At 39.3% G+C, this 14,866-nt stretch overlaps 1 protein-coding gene across 1 annotated transcript; it reads right to left on the bottom strand.

Moving 5' to 3' along the window:
* Nucleotides 1-1,325: 1,325 nt before the first annotated feature.
* On the bottom strand, nt 1,326-14,643 carry gnmt (glycine N-methyltransferase). Its single transcript, XM_028565276.1, has 6 exons — nt 14,180-14,643; nt 11,628-11,755; nt 11,300-11,413; nt 10,890-11,032; nt 5,615-5,736; nt 1,326-3,452 (listed from the first exon to the last, which is right to left on the bottom strand). The coding sequence occupies exons 1-6, from the start codon at nt 14,386-14,388 to the stop codon at nt 3,281-3,283; spliced, it is 888 nt and encodes a 295-aa protein (XP_028421077.1). The 5' UTR covers nt 14,389-14,643; the 3' UTR covers nt 1,326-3,280.
* Between the last annotated feature and the right edge of the window lie 223 nt (nt 14,644-14,866).

Here is a 14,866-nt window from a genome sequence, read left to right as displayed (position 1 = left end):
CCTAAATTACGCACCTGCGCCAGGCGCTTCACGCCGTGCGCTTAGATCGTTAAAATAGGGCCCAAACTTTTCACAGTAGGAAAAGCATAGGTGTAAATAATAACATTAATGATGGCTGAATTCCATTTAACTGCTTTGATTTCAGGGTCCTGGTATCCTCCCTGTCACTCCAACAGAGCCAGCGTAAGTTAAAGGAACACGCCGACTTACTGGGACTTTAGCTTATTCACCGTAACCCCCAGAGTAAGACAAGTCGATACATACCCTTCTCATCTCCGTGCGTGCTGTAATACTGTCTGACGGTTCCAGCATTAGCTTAGCCTAGCACAGATCCTGCAGGTAACTGGTTCCAACTAGCCTACTGCTCCGAATTGTGACAAAAGTGACAAAATAACGCCAACATGTTCCTATTTACATGTTGTGATTTGTAAGTCTGGCGTGTACAAAAAACAACGTGACATGAGACACAGCCATCTTCTAACAGTAAACAAACTGGGAACTATATTCTCAGACAGGCTTGCTGCGAGCATATCACTTCGCCCAAGTACTATATTCTTCCACCTGAGAATATAGTTCCCGCTTTGTTTACAGTTAGAAGACGGCTGTGTCTCATGTTACGTTGTTTTTTGTACACGCTGTCACTCCACAAATCACAACATGTAAATAGGAACATGTTGGCGCTATTTTGTCACTTATTCGGAGCAGTAGGATTACTGGAACCATTCACCTGCATGTTCTGTGCTGGCCTGATGCCAGACAGCATTACAGCACAGACGGAGATGAGAAGGATATGTATCAACTTGTCTAACTCTGGGGGTTACGGTGAGTAAGCTAAATTCCCAATAAATCGGCGTGTTCCTTTAACACTTTTCCTACTAGGCCAAGTCAAAATGTCTGCTGTGAAAAGGGCCTATTGCTGTCATATTGTGTCTCAATAATCTAGAGTACAATGTACAGTTTTTACCAGTTTCTTTGGCACAGTTGTTATATGAGAATTATGATAGTGAAAACAGTGAGTGAAATTCTCGCAGAATTTGAATGTATAAGTACAAATAGCTTTACTTGATCCATTGATACCATGGCTGTAATAATCTGCTTTTCTAAAAGAACTATAACTCAGATATGCTCAACAAAATGTCCATTGTACTGTATAAACCCTCACATGCAAAAAATATATGCCTATAAAACCTTTCAAACAAATGTTTACATGGTTAAAAATCTGGTAGTACATTAAAAGGAGGTGATAACTGATGAATCTTCAAATTCACTTTGTAACGATTATGTCACAGAAACATGACACTGAAAATAAAAATGTGACAATCAGGTTACTTACTTAAAATATTTTTTATTTCATGCAAAATAATTCCAATAATCCTTGTTCATTATAAAATGTTTACACTTTATTTTTAAGATCTGGCAACATGATAAGACTGTTGTGAAATCTCTACATAAACTTTCAAGGCCACTCAAACATCCAGCCATTCTTACCACATTCTGAACCTACTGTTGATGTCAATTACAAACTTCTGCGTACCGTAAATGTAGTTTTACAAGAGGCACTGGCACAACATTTGAATGCACAGTGCACTCCTGTTTAGGCAAACAGCAGGGGTAGTGATAATATTTGATTTCTCTCTGGTAGAGCACCTTTCTCATTTCAGTGAAAAACACATTTTTTATTTGGTGTCGAAGCAAAATGTATTTGAACCTGGATAAAAAAAGCAAAAATAAATTATTCTTTCATCATGCTCCCCTCATTATTTGGCTAAACTCAATTATTTGAGACAATGTACTGTGCAGCACCAATGCATAACAATCAGGTTTCTTGCACTTTTGAAGCAAAAATAGTCCAAGATTGAGCAGAAAATAACACTTTTGAAATATATTTGGTTGAGAACACAATTTTAAATACGGTTGGGTTTTCTATGCTATTACTGTAATGCAACGGTTTGGATTTTTAACCAGTTTTAGTACACACAGCAACGACTATGAGTATTCCTAAAATGATTCTGGTAGTAGTTTTTGATGAATCCTCAATAGGACTAAAAAAGGCTGACTTTCATTTCGGAACATGTAAAGGCTGTTTTTAGCTCAAATAAAGTAAATGAATTGTACCATGGAATAACAGAACCTAGAAACCAACCAAACAACAATGCTATAAATTGCTACAAAAAAACGCAAATTACATTCAAATATTAGAAACAGTTTTCTCAAGAGCAGTCTTTAGTGGACATTTTCAGGTTCAGAGAGGTCAGAGGTTATGTAGCTCTGGAGTTGGAGGGAATTTGGTGAGAAGAACACTTTATGGTGAAGGAATGTTGATTGGATTGACAGTCCCACTGGTTTACCCTAAACAGGTTAACCAAGCCTTTAAAAAGAATACTATTGAACATGTGGCGACAGCCACAACAGTAAGGCTAATGAAGTAAAACTGCCATCATGCTATGCCAGATTTAAAGAAAGGCAGTAGACCAGAATGGGATCCACTTTTCGAGCTCAAAAATACAAGCAAAAGAACGGCTACCGTATTCACAAAACACTGATGCTTTATGGGTGTTTTTAAGACCCTAAACTTTTAAAATTCAATTGTCTGGAATTGCACTTCGTACATTACTGGCAATTAATATCAAGTGTTCCATCATGAGAAATATCACTAATGTACAGCACCATGTTAAAACATGTTCATTGTGGTTATCGAAGTTCAGAAAGGCGGAAAGCAACGACGAAATGAGGTCAAGATTATACACACAGCACATTAGGAAATACCAGATATGGGCAAAACAGTGGTCCGATAAATTTTGAATATATTTTTCAAACTAGCTTTGACCTTTTTAGAGTTTTAGGAACGCACTGTGTTTTAAGTTAAAAAGAGAGATCAGAATCAAAATGAAATAAAAAATAAAACTAATAGCAAGTTTGAATTATAACTTTCTAGAACATAGCAAAAATCACTGATAATACATTTTCTTATATAATGATAATAATGCCAGCTACTGGCATAACCATTCTTGAATATGCCAACACTGGACACAAATGATGTGGTGCCAATATGCTTCTTTTCTTCTTCTTCTTATTTTCTATTTTTTTTTTTACAAAGATCTAAAGTGAAATATTGTTTTAAAACATATTCAAATAGAATTTTGCCCAAATCTGGAGGACAGTAGGAGCATGTTCAGACTTAAACACTTGTTTGTTTGTGTTTGTGTGTGTGTGTGTGTGTGTGTGTGTGTGTGTGTGTGTGTGTGTGTGTGTGTGTGTGTGTGTGTGTAACAGGTTGCTCTTAGGCAGTCTTCTTACAGACATGGATGAAGTAGCACGGGGCCTGGTTCTGGCCAGGGACATACGTCTTGAAATCTCCGTAGACGCTGTGCTCCATTTTGCTGTTGAAGGCTTCGGTCAGTAAAGCTTTGAAGCTCTCCAGACGATGAGGGTAGTAGGACAGACGAAATTTACTGGGGAGGCCAAACAGAGCATTTTGACATTAGAATTCCTCCAACCACTCTTTAAAGGCTACTGTCTATTGGGTCTAACATGTCTGGTGAGAGAGAGATTCTTCACGGTGAAAAAACAGCCCAGACGGTGAGACAAATACCAAAAGCAAATAAACACTAGAGAGTGCCAACTTTTTACTCAAAGGGTCACACATCATCGTCATGATTATATTCTGACAGATGAATGTTTGTAACGCCTGAAGAGTCGGTCGTTTGATAAACTGAATGCAAAGTTGACACTGCTCTGAATATGCACCAAGAGGACAGGTATCAGAGCACAAATACTGCATGTCACGGCAGCTTTCATTACCATCATGTCATTCATTTGTGTCCTGAGCCTCATGATTACAGTTTGAAAGTGTAATTACTCTTGAACAAGTTTGTCTCACAGCACCTCTTTGCAGTTTTAAAATCCCTGTCTGGTAGTAATTGCTTCTTCCAGCAGATCAATGTTCTCCCCAACCCATTTTATTGTAGCCCTTGAATAAATAGTGGCAGCTAGGGCAAAGCGGGAATTTATATAGAAAATGTCATAGACAGTGGCCTTTCAAAGTACTTTAAAAATTGCATAAGAACTAAGAAAACTATAAGAAAGAAAGACACAAATTAAGTGGTGTAACCGACTAGTTCAGACGGATACCCTACTGAAACTTCCATGCTATAAGCTTGAAAACTTCGATGCATGTCATACTCCCCCTCTAACTATCCCTTAAAGCAGGGGTCTTCAGCGTTTTCTAAGCCAAGGACCCCTTAATTGAAAGAGAGATGATCAGGGACCCCCTACTACATATATTGTATAAAATGAAGTTGCATATTAATCTGGTCCTACATAACTTTTAGAGTTAAAGCATTTATAGATACCTTTTTTGCATAGAATACTAAGCTATTCAAATAGCCCAATAATTGTTGGCATGATTTTATAAATCATGTTTTAATGTTAACCCTTAAATGTGAAACAGTCAATCCTTTGGGATGAACTGTATCTGTGGATGGCTACCTTAGTGACTACATTACTTACTGGCCAGTAAGCCTACGATCAGTGGATTTATATTTGCTAATAATATGTTGGAATCAGGTTAGACTTTTAAATTTTTGAAAATACTTTCAAAAATTAACAATAATTTGGAGGCCCCCCTGGAGTGACCCTGAGGACCCCCTGGGGGTCCCGGACCCCCTGTTTAAGATCCCTGCCTTAAAGGCTTAGTTAAGATTCAACAAAGTCACACAATAACACAAACTAACTAACCAATCGCAGTAGACTATCAATTCCCTTGTTCTGCCAGATAAAATAGCTGTTTTTGTCAAAAGTTGTCTGGTGGCTTTGTAGGACGCATAGATGGATATTAAAGCAACACTATGTAACGTTTCCTGCTTCGGTCCCCCTACAGGTTGGAAGTGGAGTTGTCCATTACAGCCTCGGCTCTGTAGTTCAAATGACCTGGACAATGTAATTGACAATTCCGCTTCCAACCTGCAGGGGGACCGAAGCGGGAAAAGTTACATAGTGTTACTTTAACTTACTTTAACGGCCTCAGTTCCCTGTTAGAAAGGGCTTTCTGTGACAGCAAGGTAAAGCAGGGAAAATATTCTTAATATAGCGTACACTTCAGCTGATATTGACTTATTTAGGCAGGCCTTTTTCTTAGGTGGCTTAAACACGTGTTGCTGCTGATCCTGTCCACAGCAGCACATTGCTTAGCTTCTGTTATGGTACTCACAGTCGTCCAAACTGCGGACGTGCCGAATGCCATCAACTGTAGCTAACACACGGACTTTGGATAAGTACCTCATACAACCCCACTTCAAAATATCCAAACTCTCTCTTTAACTCGCTCTGGATGTACTGTATGAGGCCATGCAAATTATAAGGCAAGACTACTACTAGATTTTTACAAGATTTTTGCATTGACTTTATGAAATACTTTGTTTTTAATTTGCTTCAGCAAAAAAAAAAAAAAAAAAAAGAGACCTCAGTTTCTGGTTATTTCATCCATTATTAAATACTCACTTGATTCTGCAAAAAATGTATTATATTTAACATATCAAAACATAAAATTATATATACCATAAAAGAGGCTTTCCCCCGCCATATTGCCCTAGTAAGTAGCAAAGGGCTGACCTACCTGACGTCAGGAAGATTTTGAAGGGTGGCCTTAGGCACGTGGATGGTGTAGTCCAGAGTGATCATATGGGGCTTATTGTCAACCCACAGCACCGAAGTGGAGATGTCCTGAGTTAGATCACTCTGCAGCACAACACAAACACACACATTTATGACACGTTTATCAGTATTAGGCACCAAAGATACTTGTCACAACCTTTCCTCTTTTCCACAGTGAGCAGTGACTGAACAAAACCAGGTGGTAGCTCTTACCTTTATGGACCAAATGGACCATGAGAGAAGACTCTGGGATTACAGAGGTATCAGAAGTGGATTTTGCTCTTGCAAATGACTGTTGACATAGTATTTCTATTTAGGCCTTCCAGCTGGTTAGTTCCTATATTGGCTGGATTAAAGAATATGGAGCTTGTTTGGTGGAGAATAAATCAAATATGGCTCAATGCTGTTATGCTATTTCTATATTATATCTTTTGCCAATAAGATAGATAATAAATTGCAGGATTGGTTGTTGAATTCAACTTTAGATGTCTGAAACTTCTTTATATACAGTCTATGGTCTGAATCCAATCATACTGTATGTTGTCATTGTACTATACTCCATGCAAATTAAGGCATTTTAGCTACAAAGTAGATGCTAGACCTCATTTTAATCCACAGGAACACTCTTAACGTATTTTGTTCCATCTTCTCAAATAGATTTCTTCTCTTCTGTACTTCTGACATTATCAGTTTTTTCCCCCCATTGCCAAAAAAGCCGGCAATTCTGTCCACATTTCCTTCCGTTTCTCTTGGGGCCACTTTCAATGAAAAACCTTGCAATATCCGGCAGGCTTTGGATAGAGATTTAGGTCTTAAACTCAGCTGCTGCTAAGATGGTGTAAAAAAATGTTTTTGTCTCCAACTCCTTTTCACAAAGCAACTATATGTCAGAGATTTTGATTGTCTGTTTTTTGTACCGTTCAGGCTGATGGCTTTGTTCTTCTTTAAGTAGCCTCTTACAAGTTTGTAATAGATGCATTTTACTTTTCTTGGGGAATGATTCCAAAAAGTAGCCTGTTCATTCGACAGGCTGTTTCATATGCAAATGAAATAAGCACATACGTGGTCACTTTTACATGGTACTTTTGGCAACATTGTATTAGTAGATTCTTGGCATGTTACCTTGGAGGGCACCAGGACACTCTAAAAAATAGCAAAGGCCAAATACCCTTGCACTTATTTCAGTTTCTCCATGTAATGCTGCTAACTCACACTGTTGGCCTATGTGATGTGGTCAGCCACATGATTTCTCTGAAACACATGGAGCCACCAACTGATTCTTCTTTGACAGAATGGAGCTTTACTGAGAGGGATCCACCCATTTTACATGTTCTGTGATCCCCAGCAGGCTTCCCACCATCAAACACAGTCTGTTCACTGGAGAATGTGACCAAGACAGAAGAATAGCTACCAGGTAAGGGCACAAGCAATTATGGCTGCCCTTAGTTGATTAGTCCATTGGTTGTTTTGGTCTTAGTCGACGAAGATTGGTAATTTCTTTATGCTTTTTCATGCTGAATGATTTATTTTTTGACTAACTTATGAGAACACCTATGGTAAACACAAGTGGTACTTTTTGAAACTCAGTTTTACAGATCCGTCGATTAAATCAACTAATCGATTAGTTGACAAAATATGTAGGTGTATGTATGGTATCTCAGATCACTTCCCCATCAGTGTCCCACCACCCGCTATTAAGCCTGTCTCCTCAGCTTTTAGGCAGCGCTGCATCACCTCCTCTTCAGCTGGAGAGTTTGCTTCTGCGTTTATGGGCTCAGAGTTTTATGTAAAGAATGGTCTGGTATCTCCCTCTTCCCCAGATAACATTCTCTCTGTGTTCCATTCCACATGCGCTGAAATCCTAGACTCTGTTGCCCCTCATCCCTCGGATTAAATCTATTAAACCTAAGGCAGAACCGTGGCTAAATGACACCACAAGGGCCCTTAGGCAACATTGCAGACAAGCTGAACGAAGATGGAAGAAGGACAATTTACATGTTTCACTGGGATTACTAAGGGACAGTCTAGCAACATACCAGAAGGCTGTGAAGGTGGCAAAGATGCAGCATCTCTCCTCTGTCATAGCCGGCAGTTGCCATGAACCCAGAGTGTTATTTAATGTAATAAATAGGGGTGTGACGAGACGAGACGCATCACGAGATTGGGTTCACAAGAACGAGACAAGATTTCTCGTCGAGGTGAAAAGTTGTCTCGTGAGGCGATGTGATGTCAGCGTGATGGAGCGTGGAATTACTATTGAAGATCCCCCTGCCACTTTAAAATCATTTGTGCGGCAACATTTTGGTTTCCCTGCAGAAATAATAAACGGCGAAAGAGTGACAGACAAGACGAACATAATATGTAAACACTGTAAGAAAAAAAATGCAGTATACCGCGGCTAACACGAGCACTATGCAAAAACACTTACAGCACCACCACAGCTCTCTACTAGTAGTACGGCATTTTTTTCTTACCATGTTTACATATTGCGTTCGTCTTGTCTGTCACTCTTTCGCCGTTTATTATTTCCGCAGGAAAACCAAAATGTTGCCACACAAATGATTTAAAAGTGGCAGGGGGATCTTCAATAGTAATTTCACGCTCCATCACGCTGACATCACATCGCCTCACGAGACAACTTTTTACCTGTACGAGATCTCGTCACACCCCTAGTAATAAACTCTGTTGTGAATCCACACACCTCTGCTCTGACAGATATTTCAATCATGACGTGAGAAATTTCTTTGTTATTTTATTGACAAAATAGCATCTGTCAGAAAAAACGCCAGTGCTAATTTTAAGTTGTTTGTACCTGCTTCTCCTGCACACTCAGGTGTGTTTGAGGAATTTAAGCCAGTTTCTCCGACGTTACTTAGTGAGGTGGTACAACACATGAAACCTACCAACTGTCCCTTAGACATTGTTCCCGCCAGAATGGTGAAGGAGGTTTTTAATTGCACCATTGGGTCGAGTCTTCTTACTTTTTTTAATTCTTGTCTTAGTTTAGGCTCTGTCCCAGCTGCCTTTAAACATGCTGTGGTCGGGCCTCTTCTTAAGAAGCCTAATCTTGACCCCACAATGTTGACCAATTTTAGACCAGTCTCTCATCTACCTTTTCTGTCGAAGGTTTTGGAAAAAGTTGTTTTTATACAGTTACAAGCCTTTTTACAGCAGAACTCTGTGTTTGAAAAATTTCAATCTGGTTTTAGATCACATCACAGTACTGAGTCTGCACTGTTGAGAGTACATAATGATATTGCCTTGTCAGTAGATGCCAGAAAACCTACTGTTTTAGTGCTTTTAGACCTCACAGCAGCTTTTGACACAGTGGACCATGCAGTCCTCCTCTCTCGCCTTGAACATTGTGTAGGCATCAGAGGCTCGGCACTTAAATGGTTTAGCTCCTATTTGGCAAATAGGAGCTTTTCTGTCATGATTGGGGACCTCTCCTCGTCAGCTGCTCCTCTCTCTTGTGGGGTACCCCAGGGCTCAATTCTTGGCCCCATTTTGTTTTCTTTATACATGTTGCCTTTAGGGGCTATTATAGGAAAGCATAACCTGTCATTTCATTGTTACGCAGATGATTTGCAAATCTATTTGCCTGTGAAACTAATGACAGTGTTGCACTACATTCCCTGCTTAGTTGTATCGCTGATATTAAGTTGTGGCTTTCAGAAAACTTTCTTAAATTGAATGAAGATAAAACGGAGTGTATTATTGTCAGTGCTTCAGCCACGCAAGATGGTCCAGCTTTGAATCTGGCATTCTACATTAGGTCATGTGTCAAAAACTTGGGGGTTACTTTTGATTGCAGCATGAAATTTGACAAACGGATCAGTAATGTTGTTAGAATGAGCTTTTTCCAGATTCGTCTTCTGGCTAAAGTTAAGCCTTTCCTGAACATGCATGATCTAGAAAAGGCGATCCATGCTCTTATCAGTTCAAGATTGGATTACTGTAATGCTCTTTATATTGGTCTGAATCAAACCTCAATCTAACGTCTTCAACTTGTACAAAATGCTGCTGCTCGCTTTTTAACAAATACACCTAGACGTGCACATATTACTCCCGTTCTCCACACTCTACATTGGCTCCCTGTGCGTTTTAGAATAGATTTTAAGATTTTGTTGTTTGCTTTTAAGGCCTTAAATGGTCTGGCCCCGGAGTATTTGTCTGAAATTTTAACTTTGCGGGAGCACAACCGGTCATTGCGTTCTTCAAATCAGCAAGTTTTAGAAGTGCCTAGGTCAAGGTATAAACGTTGGGGTGATCAGGCTTTTGCAGTTGCTGCCCCGAGACTCTGGAACAATTTATCCCCTGATATTCGCACTATCACAGATGTAGCTCTTTTTAGGTCCAAACTCAAAGCGTATCTGTTCTGTCTGGCCTTTAATACATAGCAGTGGTGTGACAATTTCATTCTTTTGTTTCTGTGTAACCTTTTCTGATTTTACTGTTTTCTATGTTCATTCTTTCTATTGTAGGACGTGTTTCTGATGTTAAGCACTTTGGATACCTGCTGGTTTTGTAAAGTGCTATATAAATAAATTTTGATTGATTGATTGATTGATTGAAAATCGTAAGAGTGTTAGTTGACCAAGAATTTCTTTAGTCAAGTACAGCCCTACTGGAAATTGTATTAAAAATGATCCGACTCAATGGTACCACTTCAATGAAGAAGAGGTTTCATGCTAAGCAGGTAGGTGACAGTTCCGACAACATTCATAAACCAAAACTGAAGGCAGTTGTAGATGTTGATGGTCTTTTTATGAAGAGTCCGAAACGGTACACCAGCTGTGACCTTCAGCACATCTTACACAGGAGATGTTTCAGTTGTGTTTTTCAACCTTTTGTTTTACGCACGTAAACTACAGTGACTGTGTGGTGGGCCATAACACGGATGATCTACACTCAGTAATGCCAGAATGCATCGTTTGTAGACAAAGATGGAGGATGAAGCTGCTAATGGTAAAATTACTGAAATGGGTATACAGGGAATAAGGTTGGATGAGTTACAAAATTATCCATCTACATGTCAGTTTGAACCTCTGTGGAAAATAAAGAGGCTTAGTCCTTACGCTTACCGCAGCGGCCCAGGGTTCGATTCTGACCTGCGGCCCTTTGCTGCATGTCATTTCCACCCCCTCTCCTTTCAGGTCTTCAGCGGTCCTCTCAAATAAAAGGCCTAAAGTTACCAAAAAACAAAAAAACATTCCTAACTCCATTAATTTTAATACCTTATAGTAGATATTTTTGCCTTGTGGTGCCCGGCCGGTCTCCAGGATGTAGTCGTAATTACGGTGGTCAATGATGAGGATCCCACCTGGTCTAACCATACTGGCAATGTTCTGAAGGGCCAACTTTTGATCACTCTGGTCCCCTTAAGGCAATAACATCAACAGAATTACCTATAATTAAATCACATTGTTTAAATAAAAGTAAAATGGGTGAAAATGAGGTTATTGGCTTGAAGGATAGATTTTGTTTGGTTGGAGATGATCTTAAATGAATCCCATATATATTTATAATTTGTTTTTGACATTAAAAGCATGTTAACACATTCTAGTAGAAACCCAAAACACAAGTATGAACCTCAAAAGATTACGAACCTTTAAGTAATGGCTCTGTCCCTTTAGGTCTTACGTACCTTTAAAGTCTGGTAAGTGGGCGAATGAGTTGCCGAGGCAGATAACAGCATCAAAGCCAGGCCCTGGTTTCTGAATATCCTCTGGTAACGTCAACCAGTTGGCCTCTTCAATCACTGAGGATAAAAGAAGGGCCAAGGAGTTAAACATACAGAGGAAAACATGAGGATGTCACCTGATGAACACTGCAGCATTTTGACATAACCCGAAAAGATCATGCTCAGTTTATCCAATAAAGACTTTAAGCTTTAAGGAACTTTTTAAGTGTTCTGAACATTTAAACAGGACAATTCAATCCTAACAAAATAATAAAATGCTGTAGGCCCCTACCCCACTGGTCAAAAGCTTGTTCTTTTCTTCTCTCCCATCTTGACTTCAGCGCATACTTGAGCATTTTGTCGCTGGCATCCACGCTCACCATTGTAAAGCCCTCTTCCACCAACATGATGGAGTCAACTCTACAAAATAAAACACACACTCCGTAAATACCAGATATGTATACAAACAACAGCATAATCTCACAAGTTCTGCTAATAACACACTTTATTGTGTAGTACTACAGCAAAGTGGGACAATGGTGATTTCACTGACTTTATATTTATCTATTAGACTAACAATGACAAGTGACAACAGAAAGAACCTTTGCTCATCCTCAAACAGCAATGCAGTTTGTTAGTAATATCATCATGAAACATCTTAATGTTTTACAGGTATAAAGACATGGTCGATAATTGATAGTCAGTAGCTCTTCATGCTTAGAAAGCTTGGCAGAACAAGATGAACCCAGGCCAAAACATAGTCTGAACTGAGGCCGCTGAGTTTTGTTTGGACAGTCCTTGCACTGAAGTGTCTTGAGCAATTACAACTCTTTTCAAATAGTAACTAGTTGTTAAACAATATGCATGAATTTAAAAAATGCAAACAACGGAATCAAATTGATGCACGGTGTTCATGTTAAAGAGCAACTCAGGATTGAAAACCTTTTTATTAACAGTTTTTGTCAATATGTTGGCACAAGTAACAACAGTATTTCCTAAACTGCAATCATTAACAACTGGGTAACTGCAAGATAGTACACAGTGGTGTAAAAATATATTTAAAAAAAAAGACTAAAACCACAACAGTCTTTACGCAGGGAGACCAAGTAAGCCAACAGTAAGAAAGCAGATTTGTAGCTGAAATCCAACCTCGTCCTTGAGTTTAAGGCAACATTTTTTACAAGCTTTGGCTCGCTTGGAATTACGCAACATAAATCTCATACAAAACAAAAATTCCTCTATGATTCAGATCAAGGTCATTTATCTGCAAGTCATGATGATTGTATCCTTAATTGAAAGCATGATCTGCAGCTTAAAGCATGATCTACAGCTTATTCTGCTCTTGCATAAGTCACCGCTAGTTCTGATGGCACAACAACTGGAGAGACTGGCATCACAGGCACATTTAGACAGCCAAAAATAGTGAGGCCATTTGTTGACCTCATTCCACTGTGAGCATGTTTACATCGCCCCAGATGGTTTTGGTGCTGAGACACACTTCTACTATGGACTAGGGTCAGAGTCGGTGTGCTAAATTCCTCCATACTAGATCACACAGCAGCCATATGTAAGATATGAAGCTGTACTATGTCTATTTTAGAAGATTCATGAAAATTATGAGGGTGTTACGATGAAGAGGATTAGCTCTGTGAAGTGGCTGTAGTTATGGATTTTTAGTGATCAAGAAAATACATTTCAGCAGCCCATTTTGGAGATGGTTCAACTAAACTGATAGATCACTGAATGGATGTTTGTTTAGTGTAAAATCCAGTTGTACAATACATCATTAAATGACAAAATAAATAAAATTATTGAATCTCCTGAACAACTTCTCCCAGACAGAAAGATCAATTGAGGGACTACACAGACAGGTTATAGTATAATGTTTTCTTGTTGAGTTCAGCCAGTGGCCTTGCTGATGTTCTCTATCAGCATAGGTACACAGACTGCATGGAACCAGTCAAAACTCCCTGCAGCAAACCATGTCTAGTTCATCACCCACTGTCAAGTCAAATTCAGCAGCTGGCTGCCACTTACACAAACAGTACATCTCCCATTCAACAACCCCAAAGTTGATTCATGTGCTTCAAATGTGGGTAGGCCTAACTGATGTAAATGTAAAAGGCAGAAAATGTGTAGTGATCTTCACAACACCTGTATCTTGAAGCTTTTGTTTAGGCCAAATAAGCCTTCTTAGTTGTAACATAAAAACACTTTCAATCATCATGACTCAGCTCATGGTACCAGACTGCTGCCGAAGGCAGGAACTAGCACAGTGGCTGTTGCAACTCTGCACTTTCATTCATCACTCTCTGGCCTAATCTGGATTTTGTCTAGAGTTAAAGGGGTCACAGAGTTGAAAATCCTGGAAAGTCAATCTAACTTGATTAACTATAGATAATCTCACTTATTATAGAAGCAACATTGGCATTTTTAATACTTTTACATTTCAAATTGTCTGAACCTAAAATTGACTCTTTTATGCAGGTGTAAATCGTGTATTTGTCTATGACTCTATCAAGCACAAGAAACAAAGAAAGTAAAGAAAAATATCCATTTTAACACAGTTGCTAACGTTACACATGAAAATATGCTGGAGAAAGTGAACCGAAATTATTAATATTCATTTAAAATTATGTAGACTTGATGTATAGGGCTAATGCCGAATTAAAGATTAGGTTGTGCAAATATAGAAACTCTATACATTTATTCACTGGGGGTGTTACGTTTGCAGATATACAAGGTATGCATTTAATTGAACACATTTTTAATAGAGTTTGGTGAGACGTTCACTGCCACACCAGCCCAAACTTAAACCCTTCTCAAACGTCGGTCTGACATTACCCTGTTCCGCAGGCTACATCCAGCACTCTTTGCACTCCTTGCTCTTTCAGCAAAGACACCACCCAGCTTTTGTATTCCTGCGTCCTACTCTGCGTGTCTCCGATGTACAGCTCCCAGACTTTCGCTGCTTTGCCGTCGGCATACTGGTCAGGAAGACCCTCGGCGGCCACACCGAGAGAGCGGGTCCTAAACACGCTGTCGACCGACATGCTACTGCTTCGTTGAGTGTTTAGCTTACTCAACAAACGAAAGAGGTATTCAGCAACCTGACTGCTCTAGTGTGTCTGAAAACGAGCTGTTCTCTACTCTATCCACATGCTAGCCCAGATTCAGGTTGCTATTATTTATGAGCAACAAAGGTGGGGCAAACTTTAACCCAATGACACTGTTCTGTGAACTGACGCCTACTTTCTGATAGGATCATGAAGCAAGAATGGAGGAGACCGACAGCACCTACTTCCGTGTTTACGTTAGTAGACGTCCTTGACGTGGAAGTTAATGAATTTCTTACCCTAAAATAACCTGAAAATAACCTCCCAGGATCCGTAACGCACAGCTGCGTAAATCTCTACTTTAGGTGTTTGGGTTAACTAGCCTATATGTCTGAAAATTCGGACTTTAACAAAATTATAACAAAGTTAGCAGAAATATAGGGTTTATTTGCAATTCGTTGTCACAATTATTATT

This window comes from Perca flavescens, chromosome 20 (genome assembly GCF_004354835.1).
Source record: "Perca flavescens isolate YP-PL-M2 chromosome 20, PFLA_1.0, whole genome shotgun sequence".
NCBI lineage: Eukaryota > Metazoa > Chordata > Actinopteri > Perciformes > Percidae > Perca > Perca flavescens.
Note: the sequence above shows the minus strand (reverse complement) of the source record. Positions and strands in the feature narration are given on the sequence as shown.

Bases quoted from the DNA above. Each gene is read 5' to 3' on its own strand.
- gnmt (XM_028565276.1), bottom strand. From the start codon at position 14,388: ATGTCGGTCGACAGCGTGTTTAGGACCCGCTCTCTCGGTGTGGCCGCC. The intron at 11,756-14,179 runs GTAATGTCAGAC...TTTATTTTGTAG, and splicing joins GATGTAGCCTGCGGAACAGG to AGTTGACTCCATCATGTTGG. The intron at 5,737-10,889 runs GTATTAAAATTA...GTTGTGCTGCAG, and splicing joins GCAAAAATATCTACTATAAG to AGTGATCTAACTCAGGACAT.